A 22,602-nucleotide genomic window follows, 5' to 3' on the forward strand; every position below is an offset into this window, starting at 1 on the left:
ACAACATCGTGAATCGGAGATCAAAATTAATTTTACCAACGAGGGGCAGAAGGAACTGTGTGCCTGTATGTGATATCCTGACGAGGACACATTAACTATGAATTGTTCCGGCCAAGAATGTACAAACCGGGGCTTCCCTGGGGGCGCAGGGGTTAAGAAACCGCCTGCCAATGCAGGGGACACAGGTTCGAGCCCTGGTCTGGGAAGATCCCACATGCCACGGAGCAACTAAGCCCATGCACCACGACTACTGAGCCCACGTGCTGCAACTACAACTACTGAAGTCCGTGTGCCTAGGGCCCGTGCTCCACAAGACAAACCACCGCAATGAGAAGCCCGCGCGCCAAAACAAAGAGTAGCCCCCGCTTGCCACAACTAGAGAAAGCCAGCGTGCAGCAACGAAGACCCAATGCGGCCAAAAATAAAAAATTAATTAATAAAAGAAAAGAAAAAAGAATGCACAACCTGCATCTAATTAGAAGGAAACATCAGGCAAACTTGATACGAGGAATGTTAGATTAAAAGGGGGAGGGGCACAGTCTTTAAAAATGTAAGTATCATAAAAGAGAAGAAGACTATGAACATGTTCCAGATTGCAGGAGGCTAAAGGAAGCATGGTGACCACATGCGATGCAAACCACTAAACTCTAAAACCAGACCCTGTGCTGAGAGGAGGCTGTGCTGTAAAGGGGTCACTGGCAGAACTGGATAAAGATGCCTAAGTACGAGTCTGACCTTTCATCCGTCAAGGGAGAACAAGGTAAGAACTTAACAGGAGGCCTGCGTTATCCAACCCTACGAGTAAATCGTTTTCAAGAGATTTACCTACTGCTCATCTTTACAAACTACCCGGCAAGTGGGTAGTTTCCCTCCTTGAGTGTGCGCAGTAGGCTTCAGTTGTTATTCCAACCATAAACAACAAACATGATTGTAGGAAAAGGGGCAACAGATTAATATACTTCCCTGACCTGTAGGTTTTACGAGCTCAACTAAGACTATAATTTCCAGAATATGGCTCTACGGTCTCTTGTAGTGAAACAAACTCAAATAGTTCAAACGGCAGCCAGTACTTCTCTGCCACCTCAGTATTCACTATTAACAAGCGGACAACTGAGAGGCACATCTGTCGCAGTCATTACTCTACACCTGAGGATTACAACTTCCCAGTGCATCTCTCATACCCATGCTCAAAGAACGCTGAATATAATGGATTAGATTTGTTCTACGCGAAATTTTATGATATACTTACAGTTTCACAAGTAAGACATCTGGTTTCATTAGTTAATGTTCCCTGAAAAATCTCATGAACCCACGTTGGGTCTGGTGTGCTGTTGTTATTTTCACTGTCAATATTACCGTTGGGCAAACGACCATTTTGCTTTTCCTGCTTTCTCTCTTCTTGTAAGATATCGGCAATCGTGTTTAGCAGGTAATTTAAGAATTCATGGGCGTCTTGCTGCATGTAGTTGTCAAAAAGCTCTGAAAATAAGCATATTTCAGAATTAATAACTTCATTAAAAAACTAAATTTAAAAAAGAATAGTATTCTATCAGAGCTAAGTAAAATGTTTGGAACTGTTAGAGTAAGGTACAAGAAATAGGTATCTTTCACATATACACATTATGACTGAATTTGGAGAAAATAAAGTTACGATGAAAGAGAATCTTTAAAAGAATACTAATAGATCAATGAGAAAAGAGCAAAACCTATCCTCACACATAATGTACTGAGGAGATAAGAAACAATGGCTTTTTATTAACTCATTTAATCCATTACTCCACAAATATTACAACATGGCAAGTTTTTTTTATTTTTGGCTGCTGCATTGGGTCTTTGTTGCTGCGCGCGGGCTTTCTCTAGTTGCGGCGAGCGGGAGCTGCTCTTGGTTGCGGTGCGCGGGCTTCTCACTGCGGTGGCTTCTCTTGTTGCAGAGCATGGGCTCTAGGCGCGGAGGCTTCAGTAGTTGTGGCACGTGGGCTCAGTAGTTGTGGCTCGCAGGCTCTAGAGCGCAGGCTCAGTAGTTGTGGCGCACGGGCTTAGTTGCTCCGCGGCATGTGGGATCTTCCTGGATCAGGGATTGAACCAGCATCCCCTGCATTGGCAGGCGGATTCTTAACCACTGCACCACCAGGGAAGTCCCAACATGGAAAGTTTTAAAGTAGAAGCTGGACAACCTCTTGGCAGTGCCAACGCAAATGCGTAAGAACCACAGAGGAAGTTGTTAACATTAAAAAATACTGGGCCATACATGCTAGAGATTCTGATTAAGTCAGAGATGAGGCCTGGAACCTGCACTTTTCAAAGCTCCTCCGGGTGACTCTGCTGTGCAGTCAGGCTTAGGGAACAAAGGCATCATGAACTACCTATTTAATCCAGAGAATCTCTAAGGCCCCTTCCAAATGTGAGGTCTGTAACTCTGTGGAACGTTCCCTGTAGTTACAGGAAAAAGTAAATGTCGTGGAAACCTGAGGGTCGCTAACATTAAGTGCTTGACCTGTGCTTGCATCACGCACCCTGAGCCTGAAGAGGAAGGACTTCAGGGGCAGGGTCTCATGCCCTGTGACACTGCTATTAACGGTATTTCACAAGCGAGGAAAGGGGATCAAGTGGTAAAGTCACTGCCAGGAAGCGGCAGGGCCCGGATTCAAGCCAGGCCATCCGGCCCCAGCGAGCCACACACAGGCAGCCGGGGCCACCTGGCCACACAAGGCGCCCGCGGTCCAGCCAACAAAACGCACTCAGATGACCACCCAGTCAGGAAGCTTCACCTTCAGAGCTTCCGTAAACATTTAATAAGTGCCAGGAAGTTCACAGTTTACAGTTTTTTAAACGATAGAATAGAAATTGAGAAGAAAATTTAAGGAGAGCCTTCCTAAAATAAAAGGAATTAAAAAATTACATTTTAGAAGAGCTACAGACATGACTGCATAAAACTGAGTTCCATGCATTAGAACTCATTGAAAAAGTTAAAAACAGTGAAACCTGAAAGTTATTAACATCTTCAACATATAATATAAAGAGTTTATTTCAACACAACAGAAAATACAAAGTTGGCAAAGGACTTGAAATCAACAATTTATAGAAACAAAACTCAAAAGTTTAAATAAAACACATGAAAAAACATTCAACCCCACTGTAACGAAAAAGGTCTTGATTTTCCTGTCTCTAAAATGGAATGCCATCTTCCTCTGCAAGGTTATTATAAAGATAAAATGGGAGCAAGTGAAAATATTCATTTTCATGAACATTAAAAGAAAATAATGATTTTAATCTAGGTGTGAAAAAGACCTCTGAAAAGTATCACATTTAAGATGCAGGTGCTAGAGCAGGACTGTCTGCTCCATCCTGTGGCTCCACCTCTGGCCACGGGCATGTCACAGGCCAGCACGATGATGCTAGGACTGCACCTGGAGCCACACTTCACTTCTCTGCCATAAGTCTGTCCTGAGGGGCTTGATTAGCCTTAAACAAACTCCCTATGTTATTTTTAAGAACAATAAAAGCCCTGAGTCCTAAGAGTCCCTGCATTAGTCCATGTGGACTTAACCTCTAACTGATCTTTAATTTGCTGTACTGCGTGTCTTCTGGGTTTTGCCCACGAGGGACAGTGGATCCAAAGCATCTGACACCACTCCCACCACCTGCTCCGGCAGACGTCACTGCACGCCACCCACACAGTGAGACGCCTGCACCTCTGCAAACCCTCCGGCCATCCTCTCCGTCTCCGAGATCAAGCCAGGTCGTGCTCGGAACCCTCAGGTGGCGCCGCCAAGGGACCGGTCTATGCCACGGCTGAGATGACTGAGGTCAACGACCTTTCCCCTTGCCTCTCATGGCAATAACCTCCATCCCTAAGAACACCGCCCTGCCCCTCCCCCCAGTCTCCCAGCCTCCACTTATTGTACCTCATTTCCTTCCTCATCCTTGGGATTTTCTTCTTTTGCAACCCTTTGTCTGCTGTTCCTTCTAAGAGCTGCTTTCTGTTCTAAACTCCCCATTTCTTCAACCTTTGGCATCTTCTAGCTTCCTGCTGCCACCCCTAAACCACTACACTTTCACTTGCATATAAAAACTCTCCCTCGGGCTTCCCTGGTGGCGCAGTGGTTGAGAGTCCGCCTACCAATGCAGGGGACGTGGGTTCGTGCCCCGGTCCAGGAGGATCCCACATGCCGCGGAGCAGCTGGGCCCGTGAGCCATGGCCGCTGAGCCTGCGCGTCCGGAGCCTGTGCTCCGCAACGGGAGAGGCCACAACAGTGAGAGGCCCGCGTACCGCAAAAAAAAAAAAAAAAAACTCTCCCTCAATCAAGAAAGCGCATAAGATCTGGCCATCCTACCCTTAACCCTCACCTTTCTGTGGTCATGGCTAACCTCCCCTCGCCCACTAATGGCCTGACCCATGGTTTCTCCATCCACCCCGACTCCTGCCCTAACCTGCTCTGTGTCCAGGCAGCTCCTGGACGTGAATGGGGCCCCTCAAAGACCAAGAGCTTCCATCTCTCACTCACCCCTCCCCAGGTCACAAATCTAGAATCACCAACCTCAGGAGGCCCACTAAGATGAGGACTACAGGGAGATTATGCTAGAGGCAATTCGGGGTCTTGAACAAAGTGGAAACAGACTGGGGGGTCATGGAGAATACAGAGGGAGGGATGATGGGAGAGGGCCAGGAAAAAGACTTGTAACCACTGCTAAGGGCCTGGTTAGGGTGAGGGATGAATAATTCACCACAGTGGGTAGCTACATGACGGCTTAATGCCACAAGCTAGACTCACTCTTCCCTCTTAAATTATTTTAGCATACATGCATGTTTTTCAAAACAAATATTTTTGTAAAGCAGAAATATGCAAATGTTTTTATTTTTTTAAAAGATTTTTTTAAAAGATATCTTTTGGGGGGGGGATGTTCCTTTAATACAGAACAATGACATCATATTCAAAGAAATACCTCAATTGACCTGAATGCTCTACAAATGAGATGCAAAGTAAATCAGAAAATACTCTATTTTGTTCAAATATTTTAAATATTATCATCCATTTTCTATAAACATAGTAAACCGAACATACCAGAACCTTGCAGAGCCTAAACTACGAGCAGCCACTGTAGTTTTAAACATCAACCAAGACCACGTAAACATCCAAACATCATCGACTAAATGGCCTCACAACAGTCCCTGTAAACTGTATTATATCTAATTTCTAAACCCTTAGCTTTCTTCTGGGTGGCTTTCTTCTCTGCAAAGCAGCATAATGGGCAAGGCGGACTTCAAACTTGCTTTGGCAAATTAAACAAATTCACTCATGCATTCACTCATCCAACAAATATCTAGTAAGCACCCCCGATGTGCCAGGAACTGGATTAAGTCCTCGGACTACAAAGGTGCATAGAAACAAATGGCTCCCGACACTGAGGAACTGACAGTCTAGCGGGAGAGACAGACAATGTCAATATTAAATAAACGTATATGAAACGTATAAGCTATCAAAGTCCTGGTACAGCTGTAACATCAAAGCAAAAAAAATAAAAGAGGGAAACTGAATCACTGCCTGAAAGTAAGTTTTCTTCATAATTCAGAAATAGCTACAGCTTTTCATCATACAAAATACCTTTCATGCTCTTTTGGAGAAAAAGGATTAATGAACATGAGAAATTATTTACTAAAATCTATTTCATAGCTGTTATTTGTGAACAAGTAGTCATTTCCTCGCTTGAGGAGGACGAACACTTGAGTGTGTTTATATTTTTGTACCTGTGTCTCTGCATAGCACCTGGAATGCCGCTGTGCACATACAGGTTCCCTGAGAAGCAGCACCCCTCCTCCTGCATTCACTGCTGTATCCCCCGCACTCAGAACAGTACTGCCGCACATTAGACGTGCCTGACATTTCTCGAGTGAATGAATGAAGGAACAGACATCAGGGGTTGGAACAGCTCAGACGACATGAGAAGAATAAACTTGGCCCCAAACAACCACGTGAATAATGCACTTTGCCTCGAGCCAGCTGGTCTGACTTCAAGTCCTCCTTAGATGATCCAGCTGCGTCAACTCAGTTGGTTAGGTCACAAACCTGTGTGTTAACTCTTCTAAACAAGGGAGAGCTGACAGGAGTCAATGGTCATAAGCGGACGGCTTCGTCTCCTACCTCCACGACTGCAGGGGTCTCCCGGCCAGTCGCCATGCTTCTCCTCGCGCTGCCCATGGGCGCCCCTTCCTGCCGCCAGGCCCCCGGCGGCCAGGGGACCTTCTGATGCAGAGCGGAGCCCTCCAGGGGCCTCCCGTGGCCTTTTCACAATAAACCGGGAGCTGCCTGGCCCTTCCTTCTCTCTGACTTGACCTTCATCTCACTCCTCTCTACCTGCAGTAATTTTCTTGCTGTCCTTCAAGCACTCAGGGCAAGTGCAGTTTCTGTCCTACCTGCTTGGAACAACCCTGCTTCTGATCTTCAAATGACTTGTCTCTCACTTCACATCTCTGCTCTCACACCACTTATCAACTCCCTCATCCTCTACCACCTTGCCCTGCTTACTTTTATTTGTAGCAATGACACATTATCTTACGTAACTGTTTGTCTGTCTTTCTCGCTAGAATGTCAGCCCCATGAGGGCAGAGGTCTGTCTTATTTCATTAGCCCTAATTCCTGCACAGTGCCTGGAACACAGTAAAGACTAAGCTTTTAATCATTAATGCAATGCAAATATCCCCGTCATCAGAGACAACATACATATGGAGCAACTGCTGTCACACCACGTGCAGGAGCACAGTGCTATAGTGTCTTCTGCTGTGAATAGGTAACATAAATGAAAATTTTAAAAACAAAAATCCATTACTGAAATTAAAATAGATTCTTTCCAAGGGATATCTAAATGACTAGTAATATAAAGCAATAGTGGTTAAAACAATATAGAGCTAACATCCACTGGGAATACAGAATGGGAAGTTTTTAACGTAACATGGAAGGAGACTGATTTAAGAACACTCCAGAAAATACATTCTAAGATGGCGGTGTGGGAAGATGCCGAGTTAGCGTCTCCCAACTAGGGTGCCTGCCAGCCACTTGTGGGGCCTTGACGCCCAAGGAGACGAGAGGAACCCCCAAGTGAACAGGTAGGACGTGGGGGGACTGAAGCAGGAGGAGAAGTGGAAGCCAGACAGGATCGGCGCCCCTGAGGCCGGGGAGATCAGGAGAGGCAGGCGGGAAGGGCCCTTCGGGAGGAGTGGGAGAGGAACAGAGGGCAATGGCCTGGCCCACTTGCGCCGGGAAGCCTGCTAAGCGCCCAGGCTGGTACCCCCGCTCCAAAGCCCCCTCCAGGCCTCGTGGGCCAGGAGGGAGGCTGGGGAGAGCAGGAGACGCAGATGGGAGGGACCCTCCCGGAGGAGAGGGAGAGGAGCGCAGGGCGTGTGCCCTGCCCACTCAGCCCGGGGAGCCTGCTGGGCTCCCAGGCCGCTCCTCTGCCCTCCAGGGCCCACCCCTCTCCCTGGCCCCGGGGGCATAGGAGGGAGGCCGAGGGGAGAACAGGAAAGGCAGGTGGGAGGAGCAGGAGAGGAGAGTAGGGCGTTTGCCCAGCCCACTAGAGCCCAGGAAGCCTGCTGGGCTCCCAGGTGAGGTCTCTGGCCCTCTGAGACCAGGGGTGGGGGGCACGCCTGGGCCCCTTCTGTTCCTTCAGCCTAAGCCCCACCCCCCACAGCCCCAGGGCCTTTTCCAGTCCTGTGGGTCCTAAGAATAGGCCCCGCCCACTACCCAAACCTCGCCCTTGCTTAGGCCCCGCCCTCCACAGCCAAGGCCTTTTCCCCCTCTTTTTTCTCCTTTTCTTTCTTTTCTTTTCCTTCTCCCTCCTCCTCTTTTTCTATTATTGTGGTACTGATGTACTCTCCGGTTGTTGATTCATCTATATTTTTATTTTTATAGTCTTTCTAACATATCTGTTAGTTTCCTACTCTAATTTTATTTTTTACTTTGTTATTGTTCTCTTTTTTTTTTTTTTTTTTTTTTTTGCCACCCCACGTGGCTTGCGGGATCTTGGTTCACGAGCAGGGGATCTGGCTGAAGCTCCTGCGGTGGGAGCTCTGTGTCGAAACCACTGGACTAACAGAGAACCTCAGACCCCAGGGAATATTCACTGGATTGAGGTCTCACAAAGGTCCTCAGCTGAGCACCAAGACCCAGCTCTACCCAACGGCCTACAAACTCCAGTGTTGGAAACCTCAGGCCAAACAACCAGTAAGACAGGAACACAATGCCACTCATAAAAAAAAAAAAAAAAAAATGAGATGACAAAAAATATGTCAAAGGTGAAGGATCAAGGTAAAAACCTATAAGACCAAATAAATGAAGAGGAAATAGGCAGTCTACCTGAAAAAGAATTCAGAGTAATGATAGTAAAGATGATCCAGAATCTCAGAAGTAGAATGGAGGCACGGATGAGAAAATACAAGAAACGTTTAACAAAGATCTAGAAAAACTAAAGAACAAACAAACAGCGATGAACAACACAGTAACTGAAATGAAAAATACACTAGAAGGAATCCATAACAGAACAACAGAGGCAGAAGAATGGATAAGTGACCTGGAAGACACAATGCTGGAATTCACTGCTCTGGAACAGAGTAAAGAGAAAAGAATGAAAAGAAATGAAGACAGCCTAAGACACCTCTGGGACAACACTAAACACACCGACATTCAAATCATAGGGGTCCCAGAAGAGAAAAAGAAAGGGTCTGAGAAAATATGAGAAGACATTACAGTCCAAAACTTCCCTAACATGGGAAAGGAAATAGTCACCCAAGTCCTGGAAGCACAGAGAGTCCCATAAAGGATAAACCCTAGGAAAAACACACCAAGACACATACTAATCAAAATAACAAAAAATAAATTCAAAGAAAAAGTATTAAAAGCAGCAAGGGAAAAACAAAAAATAACATGCAAAGGAATCCCCATAAGGTTATCAGCTGATTTTTCAGCAGAAATTCTACAGGCCAGAAGGGAGTGGCAGGATACACTTAAAGCGAGGAAAGAGAAAAACCTACAACCAAGATTACTCTACCCAGCAAGGATCTCGTTCACATTCAACAGAGAAATCAAAAGCTTTTCAGACAAGCAAAAGCTAACAGAATTCAGCACCACCAAACCAGCTTCACAACAAATGCTAAAGGAACTTCTCTAGGCAGGAAACACAAGAGAAGAAAAAGACCCACAAAAACAAACCCAAAACAATTAAGAAAATGGTAATAGGAACATACATGTCAATAATAACCTTGAATGTAAGTGGATTAAATGCCCCAACCAAAAGACACAGACTGACTGAATGGATACAAAAACAAGACCCATACATATGCTGTCTACAAGAGACCTACTTCAGACCTACGGACACATACAGACTGCAAGTGAAGGGATGGAAAAAGATATTCCATGCACAGGGAAATCAAAAGAAAGCTGGAGTAGCAATACTTGTATCAGATAAAACAGACTTTAAAATAAAGACTGTTACAAGAGATAAGGAGGGACACTACATAATGATCAAAGGATCAATCCAAGAAGAAGATATAACAATTATAAATGTTTATGCCCCAACATAGGAGCACCTCAACACATAAGGCAAATGTTAACAACCATGAAAGGAGAAATCGACAGTAACACAATAACAGTAGGGTCCTTTAACACGCCACTTACACCAGTGGACAGATCATCCAACAGAAAATAAATAAGGAAATACAAGCTTTAAATGACACAACAGACCAGATAGATTTAATTGATATTTATAGAACATTCCACCCAAAAGTGGTAGAATACACTTTCTTTTCAAGTGCACATGGAACAGTCTCCAGGATAGATCACATCTTGGGTCACAAATCAAGCCTCAGAAAATTTAAGAAAGTTGAAATCGTATCAAGCATCTTTTCTGACCACAATGCTATGAGACTGGAAATCAATTACAGGAAAGAAAAGTGTAAGAAACACAAATACACAGAAGCTAAACAGTGCGCTACTAAATAACCAAGAGATCACTGAAGAAATCAAAGAAGAAATTAAAAAATACACAGAAACAAATGACAACGAAAACACGACGAACCAAAACCTATGGGATGCAGCAAAAGCAGTTCTAAGAGGAAAGTTTATAGCAATTCAATCTCACCTCAAGAAACAAGAAAAATCTCAAGTAAACAATCTAACCCTACAGACTTACAACAACTAGAGAAAGAACAAAGAAAACCCAAAGTCAGTAGAAGGAAAGAAATCATAAAAATCAGAGCAGAAATAAATGAAATAGAAATGAAGAAAACATCAATAAAACTAAAAGCTGGTTCTTTGAGAAGATAAACAAAACTGATAAACCCTAGCCAGACTCGTCAAGAAAAAACGGGAGAGAACACAAATCAATAAAATTAGAAATGAAAAAGGAGAAATCACAACTGACACTGCAGGAATACAAAGGATTATAAGAGACTACTACAAACAACTATATGCCAATAAAATGTACAACCACAAAGAAATGGACAAATTCTTGGAAAGGTACAATTTTCCAAGACTGAACCAGGAAGAATTAGAAATAATAAACAGACCTATCACAAGTAGTGAAATTGAAACCATAATTAAAAATCTTCCAACGAACAAAAGTCCAGGACCAGATGGCTTCACAGGTGAATTCTATCAAACGTTTAGAGAACAGCTAACACCCATCCTTCTCAAACTCTTCCAAAAAGTTGCAGAGGGAGAAACACTCCCAAATTCATTCTATGAAACCACCATCACCCTGATACCAAAACCAGAAACAGGTATCACAAAAAAAGAAAATTAAAAACCAATATCACTGATGAACATAGATGCAAAAATCCTGAACAAAATACTAGCAAACAGAATCCAACAACACATTAAAAGGATCATACACCATGATCAAGTGGGATTTATCCCAGGGATGCAAGGATTCTCCAATATACGCAAATCAATCAATGGGATACACCACATTAGCAAATTAAGGAATAAAAATCATATGATCATCTCAGTAGATGCAGAAAAAGCTTTTGACAAAATTTAATACCGATCTATGATAAAAACTCTCCAGAAAATGGGCATAGAGGGAACCTACCTCAACATAATAAAGGCCATATATGACAAACCCACAGCAAGCATCATACTCAATGGTGGAAAACTGAAAGCATTTCCACTAAGATCAGGAGAAGACAAGGATGTCCACTCTCGCCACTCTTACCCAACATAGTTTTGGAAGTCCTAGCCACAGCAATCAGAGAAGAAAAAGAAGTAAAAGGAATACAAATTGGAAAAGAAGAAGTAAAACTGTCTCTGTTTCAGATGACATGATATTATATATAGAAAATCCAAAGATGCCACCAGAAAACTGCTAGAACTAATCAATGAATTTGGTAAGCTTGCAGGATACAAAATTAATGCACAGAAATCTCTGGCATTCCTGTACACCAACAACGAAAAATCAGAAAGAGAAATTAAGGAAACGCTCCCATTTACCATTGCAACAAAAGGAATAAAATACCTAGGAATAAACCTGCCTAAGGAGGCAAAAGACTTGTACTCAGAAGACTATAAAACACTGATGAAAGAATTCAAAGATAACATAAACAGATGGAGAAATATACCATGTTCTTGGATTGGAAGAATCAATATTGTGAAAATGACTATACTACCCAAAGCAATCTACAGATTCAATGCAATCCCTATCAAACTACCAATGACATTCTTCACAGAATTAGAACAAAAAATTTTACAATTCGTATGGAAACACAAAAGACCCCGAATAGCCAAAGCAACCTTGAGAAAGAAAAACGGAGTTGGAGGAATCAGGCTCCCCAACTTCAAACTATACCACAAAGCTACAGTAATCAAGACAGTATGGTACTGGCACAAAAACAAATGTAGATCAACAGTACAGGATAGAATGCCCAGAGATAAACCCACACACATATGGGCACCTAATTTATGACAAAGGAGGCAAGAACATACAATGGAGGAAAGGCAGCCTCTTCAGTAAGTGGTGCTGGGAAAACTGGACAGCTACATGTAAAAGAATGAAATTAGAACACTCCCTAACACCATACACAAAAATAAACTCCAAATGGATTAAAGACCTAAATCTAAGACCAGACACTATAAAACCCTTAGAGGAAAACATAGGAAAAACACTGTTTGACATAAACCACAGCAATATCTTTTTTGACCCACCTCCTACAGTAAAGGAAATAAAAACAAAAATAAACACATGGGACTTAATTAAACTTAAAAGCTTTTTCACAGCAAAGGAAACCATAAACAAGACAAAAAGACAACCCTCAGGATAGGAGAATATATTTGCAAATAAAACAACAAAGGATTTCCAAAATATACAAACAGCTCATGGAGCTCAATATCAAAAAAATAATTCAATTAAAAAATTGGTGGAAGACCTAAATAGACATTTCACCAAAGAACACATACAGATGGCCGAGAGGCACATGAACAAATGCTCAACATCACTAATTATTAGGAAAATGCAAATCAAAACTACAATGAGGGGCTTCCCTGGTGGCGCAGTGGTTGAGAGTCCGCCTGCCAATGCAGGGGACACGGGTTCGTGCCCCGGTCCGGGAAGATCCCACATGCTGCAGAGCGGCTGGGCCTGTGAGCCTGTGCTCCGCAACGGGAGAGGCCACAACAGTGAGAGGCCCGCATACAGCAAAAAATAAAAATAAAAAAAAAGAGTGTATAATTAATAAACTAATATGAAGAAAAAAGAACACTCCAACAATGAAAGTTAGTGGAGATGTTGAAATAGGTAATACACTTTCCAGAGATTTAAAACAAACCAGACAATAAAATCTCACTAGGGTTATGCAATGGATACCTTATTAAATCTTCTTTGATTTGCATGCTCTCCTCTACATTAATTAGCGGGAAAAAAGTCAAAAGCCAAAAATCAAAACATATTTACAAAAGCCAGCAACATCAAGTAATAAACATGGTTGTCTATTAAATATTATTTCTGAGGTATAGAAAAATGAAACAAAGCTAATGAAAAGATGGGTTTGGAATATTCATTCTGGAATCAATTTCATTCAACAAAGTAATTAAGAAGTCTACTGTGTATCAATTGACTCTGCCTAAACCCACAAAAAAATTCAAAAAAATGGAACTCCTAAAAAATAACAAATACCGGAAAGATACCCCAGCTTTGATAAGCAAACATATAAAGCTGCAGGTACTGAACCACACAGAACTTTCAAAACACAGAAACGTGAACTCAGCGTTCAGCAGGAGAGTCGATCTAAATTTAAAAATCATTGTTCAGGTAAAGATAATGTTATGGACTGCATGCACCTGCCCCTCTCCAAATTCATATGATGGGACCCTAATCGCCAGTATGATGCTATCTCGCGATGGGACCCTTGGGATCTCATTTAGGTCTTAAGGGCTGAGAATAGTGCTCTTATAAGAGACTCGAGAGAGCTTGCTTCTCCCTCTCTCTTCGCCGTAAGAGGCCACAGCGAGAAGGTGGCTGTCTGCAAACCAGGAAGACAGCCCTCACCCGTCAGTGAATCTGCCGGCACCCTAACCCTGGACTGCCTGGCCTCCAGACTGAGAAATAAATGTTTACTGTTTAACCCACCCAGTCTATGGTAATTTTGTTACAGCAGCCCAAACTAAGACAGAATACATGCGATATATTATTAAACAATAAGGTCAAGGAAAATGTACTATTACATGAAAAGGAAAATAATATGCATTCGGTATAAGTTTATGTTTCCGATGTTGAACATTTCTAAAATACTAACAAAATCACTGAGAAAGGATGGCATGTTCAATTATCATGTACAGCTGACCCTTGAACAAAGCAGGGGTTAGGAGAGGCGACCCTCTGCACAGCTGAAAATCCACACATAACTCACAGTTGGCCCCCTGTATACGTGGTTCCTCTGTACCTGGCCCGCACCTGTGGATTCGAGCCACTGCAGATGCTGCAGTGCCACAGCATTTACTATTGGAAAAAATCCTCATACAAGTGAAGCCGCGCAGTTCAAACCCATGTTGCTCACGGGTTAACAGTACATGAGTTTTCTACCAGGACAAAATTTTCTAAGTTTACTACCAACACAGACAAAAAGACTCTCTGAGAAGACTTGAATCACTCAGTCCACATTCTAACAGAGTTGTACTTGGCTTTCTTACCAACAGAAGATACTATACATATCTGCAATTCAAGAAAGTAAGTAGGTTTAGCTTTAGTCAGGGGAACACAAAAAAGATGTGTTTTTGTGAGCAATTAATCAACTGATCTATATTTGTATATGGAGAAAATGAACAAAATTTTTAACATAGGTATCAGATTCAAGAGTAGTAATCTAGGGCTTCCCTGGTGGCGCAGTGGTTGAGAGTCCGCCCGCGAATACAGGGGACGCAGGTTCGTGCCCCGGTCTGGGAAGATCCCACATGCCGCGGAGCGGCTGGGCCCGTGAGCCATGGCCACTGGGCCTGCGCATCCGGAGCCTGTGCTCTGCGGCGGGGGAGGCCGCGACAGTGAGAGGCCCGCGTACCACAAAAACAAAAAGAGTAGTAACCTAGAGCCATATTATTTCAGCACCTTCATATGTTTTAGAGAACGAGATATGACCCATGCTCATCTCAATTCATGTGATAATGAACAGTGTCAACTGACTTAAGGGCAGGCCTCCCCACTGATGTGTTTAAAAACCAACACTAAAGACTTCTCAGGTCATATTTTTGTGCGCATCATTATATATATTTAATAGATAACAAATCTAATGAAAAACACTGCTCAATTTTATTTCTGCAGTGATTGAAATGCCTACATCCAAACGAACGAACAAACAAGCAGCATTCTACACGTTTCCTGAGTCCAACTGAACCTTCTGAGGTAGCACACCACACTGGACAGAATACTGGGCTCAGATGTCAGGAAGAAGTGCGGGGCTTGACAGGTGCCCTTAACGTCTCTGAGAGCCAGTGACATCACGTAAAGTGAGGAAGTAATGTCTAACTTATGCAGTTGCTATGAAAATTAAATGAAAAATATTTTAAGAGAGAAAAGAGAAGTGGGATGCAATCAGTAACTATTTTTAAAAGTGGGGTGGGGACAGGAGGTAAAGTTAAAACTACCTACCCTAAGCCAGAAAGTTTACTTTATTGTGTTAGGTCTTTCCTTTCCCTGGGGTGTGACTCCTGGCAAGTCTTTTAGCTTCTGTTTTTTTCATGGCTAAAATGGGGTAAATAACATGCTCTCTCATCAGGTTATCGTAAGGATCAAATGAGTTAACATACATGAAAGCATTATGAGAACAACAAATGAACAATAAGTGAAAGAAAAACACCCCAAAACCCCACAACTCTTCTTGATAGAAAAGCCAAGCAGGCAAAAAAGAGAAATTATCATTTCTCATTTCCTGGCACACAGAATTTGATCTTTGTACAACATACTTCAAACAGCAATCACACCTCACAGTAATCACTGTGTGACTGTCTCGTCACTAAACTGGCACTGCGTTACAGACAGGAATATCACCGCTGGCTTTTCAGCAGCTAATGCATCATCAGCTGATGCTTGTTGCACCTGATCTTCCTGTTAAATAAGCAATACATTAAGAAGTAGACGAGGGCTTCCCTAGTGGCACAGTGGTTGAGAGTCCGCCTGCCGACGCAGGGGACATGGGTTCGTGCCCCGGTCCGGGAAGATTCCACGTGCCGCGGGACGGCTGGGCCCGTGAGCCATGGCCGCTGGGCCTGCGCGTCCGGAGCCTGTGCTCCGCGACGGGAGAGGCCACAACAGTGAGAGGCCCGCGTACCGCAAAAAAAAAAGAAGTAGAAGAATTACCATTTTCTTTCCGTAATCTTGTTATGAACTTCTTAGGAGGTATGACTCCAACCTTTTTCTTCTGGGTAGCGATGCTGTGGAAGAGGTCTGCTAAGCACGTAAGAAGACTCTCCTTCTTCCTAGGTTGACTCTTGTACGCGAGAACTTTTTCCCGAAATGGACGACAAAAATAAAGTGCTTGAAGAACTGAATTGCAGTAGCAAGTATTCCCAAACTAGAAGAGAAAAAAGCATTTTTGTTAAATTTGAGGCAACACAGTTTTCAGAGAAAGAATGTCTATGTCTAAAGCTGAGAGAAGAGAAAGACAAGACAGGGAATTGACGATCCTCATAACTTAAAAGGCATCTGAGAGTACAAGCAACTGTCCTGATTGCAAATCACCCAATTCTAACATTAAATGGGTGCTCCTGGCTTCAGTTTCAGGTTAAAACGGAAGAAAAATACATGCAATAAATCTGGCCTTTATCAAAACTGAGTTAAAGAACTACATATTTAAATAGTGAGATTACTCAAGGTTTAGGCTTCTGGCGAATTCCTTTTCCAATTCCCACTGTTATGACAGTACTGGCTGTATACAAAGCATTTTCTATACTGTACGTGTAAAAATGTAACTCTCAAAAATTCTTTAAAAAAAAACGTAAGAGTGAGGTTTACTATCAGGTTCTTCAGTGCCATCCAAAAAATAAACAAAAACAAAAAATAAGGAAAAACAAGATACTCTGAAATATTAGATGAAAAAGTCATCAACGTGACAGCCTAAGAACCACTGAAATGCCGAAATGCCAGGTCACATTATTCTCCATCCGTCAGAAGGACGTGGACTCGGCTCCAGAGTTGAAGCCTGAACTGCAGCCCCACCTCTCACTGGCCACGTGGCCTGGAGCAGGTGACTGATCACTCAGCCTCAGTTTCCTTCTCTTTAATAACAGGGGAGAAAGTCATCCTACTTTACAGAGAAAATAACACAGGGTTTAATAAATATTTTTCGCCTTCTTTTTTCCTTCCCATTAATAGACACTGACTCCCAAAGCTGGCTAATAAAACCCCTAGAAGTCCATCACTGAGGAGCTGGGGAGTAAACAAGGGACGAGGACAGTTCTCAGAGAACTGCCACGGGGCGGAGTCAGGCATACAGTAACCAGAAACAGGCAAGTGGAGAAGAATGCTGAAGAACGGGCACTCTTCAATTATGTCCATAAATACATGCACACGTTTGCTTATATTTTAAAACTAGGAAGAATATATCAAAAGCTAATAAAAATGGTTATATATAGAGAAAGGGAAAAGAGTAAGAGCAATGAAAGTGAGACTGCTGTACACGTACACGGTTATAAAAAGTTTACCTTGTAACCATATTTTTAAAAACTAAATTAAAATGAAAAAGACAGAATAAATTCCTAAAATTGAAAATAAATAGAAATAAATCAGACCTAAACGTGTACCAAGTTGGTGGTAGAACTACGTAAAGAAAAGAGTGAGGGCTTCCCTGGTGGTGCAGTGGTTAAAAATCCACCTGCCAATGCAGGGGACACGGGTTCGAGCCCTGGTCTGGGAAGATCCCACACGCTGCAGAGCAACTAAGCCTGTGTGCCACAACTAGAGCCCACGAGCCGCAACTACTGAAGCCCATGCGCGTAGAGCCCGCAACAAGAGAAGCCACCGCAATGAGAAGCCGGCACCACAAGGAAGAGTAGCCCCCACTCGCCACAACTAGAGAAAGCCCGTGCACAGCAAAAAAACCCCAACACAACCAAATAAATTTTAAAATAAATAAATAAATAAAGCTTTAAAAAAAAAAGAAAAGAATGACTTCAAATAACTTTAAAACACAGAATTTTTACTATCCATGCCTACTGAACTACAGTCTAAGAACAAAAAGAACAAAGAAGTCTTAAAACAGCATTCAGTACTCACACTGTTAGAATTAACCCATTGATATTGCTATTTTGAAACCACTAAAGATACACTGTAAGACAAAGCAAGGAAGGAATTATGTTAATATCCCCTAGGAATCAAAAAAAATGTTTTTAAATTTATTTTTGGCTGTGTTAGGTCTTCTTTGCTGCGCACAGGCTTTCTTCAGTTGTGGCGAGCAGGGGCTACTCTTCGTTGGGGTGCGTGGGCTTCTCACTGTGGTGGCTTCTCTTGTTGCGGAGCACGGGCTCTAGGCGCGTGGGCTTCAGCAGTTGTGGTGCACGGGCTCAGTAGTTGTGGCTCGTGGGCTCAGTAGTTGTGGCATGCGGGCTCTAGAGTGCAGGCTCAGTAGTTGTGGTGCATGGGCTTAGTTGCTCTGCAGCACGTGGGCTCTTCCTGGACCAGGGCTCAAACCCACGTCTCCTGCATTGGCAGGCAGATTCGTAACCACTGCGCCATCAGGGAAGCCCGTAATCAAATTTTTTAACGTAAAGGAAAAAAGATACAATAGTAAAAATCAGAAGAGTAAAAGCCCTTTAAAGTTAAATTGGAATTAGAACTAGCAGTATAAACTCATGCCTCTTTGTAAATCTTAAAGTGTGTGTGTGTGTTTGCGTTCTCAGGTTCTGTCCACTGAAAAGGCCTCCACATCAATAAATTTCCCCTGAATCCAGACTGTGGCCTCTAAAAACCCTTCTCCCACAAAAAGGAACGAGGACGACTTACAGATACGGCTATACAACGTAATGGACAGGAAATGTACAATGTACAAGATTAGCCTGGAATATCTTTTCTTGTGGCTTGAAGAGCCAACTTTCATCAAAAAGAATTACTGCAATGGATTAAAAAGCACATCAACTACACAAATATCTACGTGGTTTATTAGTCTCCAGTGGAAGTTGTAAACAAGAATATAAAAAAGGAAAGCATCAAAGTTCTACCCCACCTTTCTCATAAAAACCGTATTTCAGGGGGCGTTAAAGTTACTGTTTAGAGAATAATTCTGGCTAATAAATCCAGAAGAAATCATTGTAAATAATGGATTGGGTGATAATTATCCCTGGATACCTAAAACATTTGGTTAAAGGTTGGTGGGGAACTTTAAAATGGGGGGCTCAGACCTGAACACCCAATGCCTTCCAGCATCATTCAAAATGAACAGCCCAAACTTTACATCCCGTGATGTGGTGCACCAAGAAATATGCAGCAATTCCTATAAAGTATTCTTGCCTTAACAAACAAAATCAAATCCCTAAACTTTAACCACGTGTCTAGACTGAATTACCAATTTACAAGATACTCAGGGAACAGAGGAAGAAGTTAAATACCCCAAAAAAGGAACAGGACAACGGACTCAGCGAAGATTTACAACTTCTATGTTCACATTGCTAGTCGGAGCCAAGAACTGATTTCGTAAAGACAGATGTGTTTACAGGCTTTCCAGAGAAATGCTAAAAGTATATGACAGTGATGCATAGATATCATTGATCATGAATACAACCATGGATATCCTTCAATAGAGCCTATCCAGGGCTAAGTACACCTGCAGTACAATCTCCAATACGACTAAGATTATCTTACCAATTAATCAGTATTAATTAGTCTGAAAAATACTAGTAATTGTACAACAGTCTAATGACTCCAATGACCAACAAACTATGGCTTTGTAAACTGAACAGAAGATATAATCCCCATAATTTGGACATTTTATTAAAGAATAAACAACAGGGAACTCTAACAACTTCCACAGAGCAGGTAGATAAACAAAAGACAGCAGCTCACAGTATATTAGAAACAATTATGATGATGAAGCTTTTGACCCACTAATAAAAAAGCAAATAAAATAAGCTAAGGAACTGGCATGTGGAGACTGCTGAAGTCCGCCTCCTGTTAATCTTCTGACTACAAGCAATAGGTAACATTACAACCAACCTTGGAGGCTTTCTACTATGGTCTTCTTTACTTACCTTCATCAACCCCATTAAAGAAAAAGTAAAGGTTGAAACTACTACTATTTCTCCAGAATAAACTAACTTTCAATCTTATTCGTAACTTTGAAGCTTTTCCTTCAATTTACCTGATTTTTAGTAGTGACTTTCACTGAAGTTCCTGAAACCTAAAAACACATCCTTCAAGTATATAGCTTTCATGCAAAAGACTGTCTGGGATGATTTCCTCTGCACTCTTGCTTCTGAATAGGATTGAAACCTACCCTGTGCTTTTTCAGCTGGTTCTGAAGATCAAAGGCATGACCAGGTTTAAAATCAGGGGAAACAAATATTAAAGGTCTCATCACTGACTTCTCAATTGTTTATTGAACACAGTGACCTATCCCTGCTTTCTCTGAGTCTTGGGGAAAAAAAAAAAAAAAAGATTTCTCATATCCCCATCGATAAGATCATTTTGAGCACATATCCCTAATACATGCATATTTGTTTAGAAATAATATATGTACTGCATTGTGTACACTAAAAATACAACAAATGTGATTAAGATGAACATTTCAAATTATTATATTAATTTTTTATTTTCACTAAAAATTATTAAGTAAGAGCGATGAGACAGTATGCTTTTTTGTAAACTATGGGTTATAGATTTTAATAGAGCGATTTGACAGTTCAGTTATTTGGCTATGTAGTTCTAAGGGATATCAAAGTTGGAAAAGGTATCTCCGTAAAGATACATACATAGGTCCAAGTGGAAAAGACTCTCTCCTTGACAGCCTTTACTTTCTAAACTATGGTATTAGATAGTCGATCCTATCTATCAAATTTGTTTGAATTCATTTAAGTAATTATCTGTCTTGACAGCAGCAAAGCCTGGCCACTGAGCACACAGGATCTGAAACCAAGCTATCTAGGTTCAAGTCTGGTTCTGCTACCCGACCCTAGGAAATTACCAGGCCACTCTCTCTTCGTCGGTTTCCTCATCTGTAAATGCCATTTATAACAGCACCCACCTCTACAACCTTGCAAAGAATTAAATGAATGATCTCCATGAAGCACTTACCATGGTTCGGAATACCTCATCACTACATGGTTATTTTTGAAACAACCTTTTTGAGCCATCTGTCCCTTTTGAAAAATTAGCTTAGCTGAAATAGATTAAATCCTGTAATCCCTAAGTCGCCACTTGAATCATAATAGATTGCAACAGCACAAATGAATAAGAGGGGTGATACTGTTAGCCTTTGGTACTATGCAACTTGCAGTGACATAGGAACACTACACACATGGACAGAGCAGTATGGGTGCCAGTGTCAACCAATTATTAAGAATTAGTAAAGCTTAACCTATATCTTTCCTTTTTAGATAAAAATAAACACTAGAAATGCTCATACTTTGGTCCCCAATGAATCATCTTACATATTTCATTTGGAAACTACTGGTTTTAATCACAATTATGTCAACAGTATTACCTTTAAAAAATGTTTTTAAATGTTTAAGTGCCCCACGGTCCTCCATGCTGGCTGGCGACAGTGCCATCCTGTGAACACCCTCCCTTCTACGGGAAGGCCCTCCTCCCCCAACCACAATCTGTTCAGGTGGCCCTGTTTTACATAGGTCTAGACCCCACGTGCCCCTACCCACCCCCTCTCTGCAGCCAGGTGAACCTAATCCAGATTCCCATGGACATCTGTTCCTCCCCCCTCCCTTGCCCCCCTGCCCCAGGCTTCCTCACGGGAACCCACTCCTCTGTGCAAGCTCTGTACGACTGTCAGTCACAAGCTCTTTTGTAGACCCTGCAACAGGGTCGGGCACTGGATCCAATCTGGCCAGAGGCCTTGGGGCAGAGTTCTTTGGTCAGGTTTGATATGGACGGTCTGGGATCTCTGATGATATAAGATGGCCATCAGGTGGAGAGAAGCTAAAGGAAAAGGAAACCAATGCAAAAGAAAACAGAACCAAGAGACACAGGCCTAATCAACTCTACAACCTACAAAATCTTCCATTTTTATTTCTCACTCTCCTCCATAATGGCCCCTGTTCCCTGGATTCAGAGTTCCAACTAGTGACTACTAGCAATTCAGGTTAAAAAGACTTTTATAACGGTCTAGCCCCACAAACCTACTTGTGTTTGGGAACCTATTGTGTTAGAAAATTAAAATAAAATCATATAATGAGATGATTTTTAAAAGGCTATTAAAAATGGAGAGACTGGGCTTCACTGCTGGCGCCGTGGTTGGGAATCCGCCTGCCAATGCAGGGGACAGGGGTTCGATCCCTGGTCCGGGAAGATCCCACATGCCGCAGAGCAACTAAGCCCGTGTGCCACAACTACTGAGCCTGTGCTCTACTAGAGCCCGTGAGCCATAACTACTGAAGCCCACGCGCCTGGAGCCCGTGCTCCGCAACAAGAGAACCCACTGCGGTGAGAGGCCCGGGCACCACAACGAAGAGCAGCCCCCGCTCGCCACAACTGGAGAAAGCCCGCGTGCAGCAACGAAGACCCAGTGCAGCCAAAATAATAATAATAATAAAATTTTTTAAAAATGGAGAGACTGCACAGAAAGTAGGAAAGAGATACTACTAGTCTAAATCACTACTATCAACTTTACTAAAATAAGTACTCATTAGCTACAAGACAAAGGAAAAAGGCAATCTGGTTTATCAGATTAAACAATTTGCTTTCAAAGAATTTAGCTGACTATAAACAGCAGGCACGTAAGGTGGGTATTTCACAGCGAGAGAAAAGCTTCCGCAGGCTCCTCTCCCTCCTCAAGGCGGCTTCTGCACCCCGAGCCACACAAGTATTTCCCCTCTCCTAACATCCTGTACCATCAGAGATACTAACGTATTCACAAGAGTTAACCCAACAGGAAATCCCCACTCTATGTATTATGCAAATCACAGTGATGGC

The 22,602-nt window shown here is 42.5% G+C and overlaps 1 protein-coding gene across 4 annotated transcripts in view; it reads right to left on the reverse strand.

The window, feature by feature from the left end:
* USP12 (ubiquitin specific peptidase 12) overlaps positions 1-22,602 on the reverse strand; it is a 79,831-nt gene that overhangs the window by 17,535 nt on the left and 39,694 nt on the right. For 3 of the 4 annotated variants that reach the window (XM_030882640.3, XM_060287954.1, XM_060287955.1), the window contains exons 3-4: positions 15,829-16,042; positions 1,250-1,479 (exon numbers count right to left, since the gene is read on the reverse strand). In XM_030882640.3, the coding sequence (XP_030738500.1) occupies positions 1,250-1,479; positions 15,829-16,042 (444 nt within the window). The remainder of the gene's footprint in view (positions 1-1,249; positions 1,480-15,828; positions 16,043-22,602) is intronic. The other variant, XM_060287957.2, reaches the window with a different exon arrangement.

This window comes from Globicephala melas, chromosome 18 (genome assembly GCF_963455315.2).
Source record: "Globicephala melas chromosome 18, mGloMel1.2, whole genome shotgun sequence".
Lineage (NCBI taxonomy): Eukaryota > Metazoa > Chordata > Mammalia > Artiodactyla > Delphinidae > Globicephala > Globicephala melas.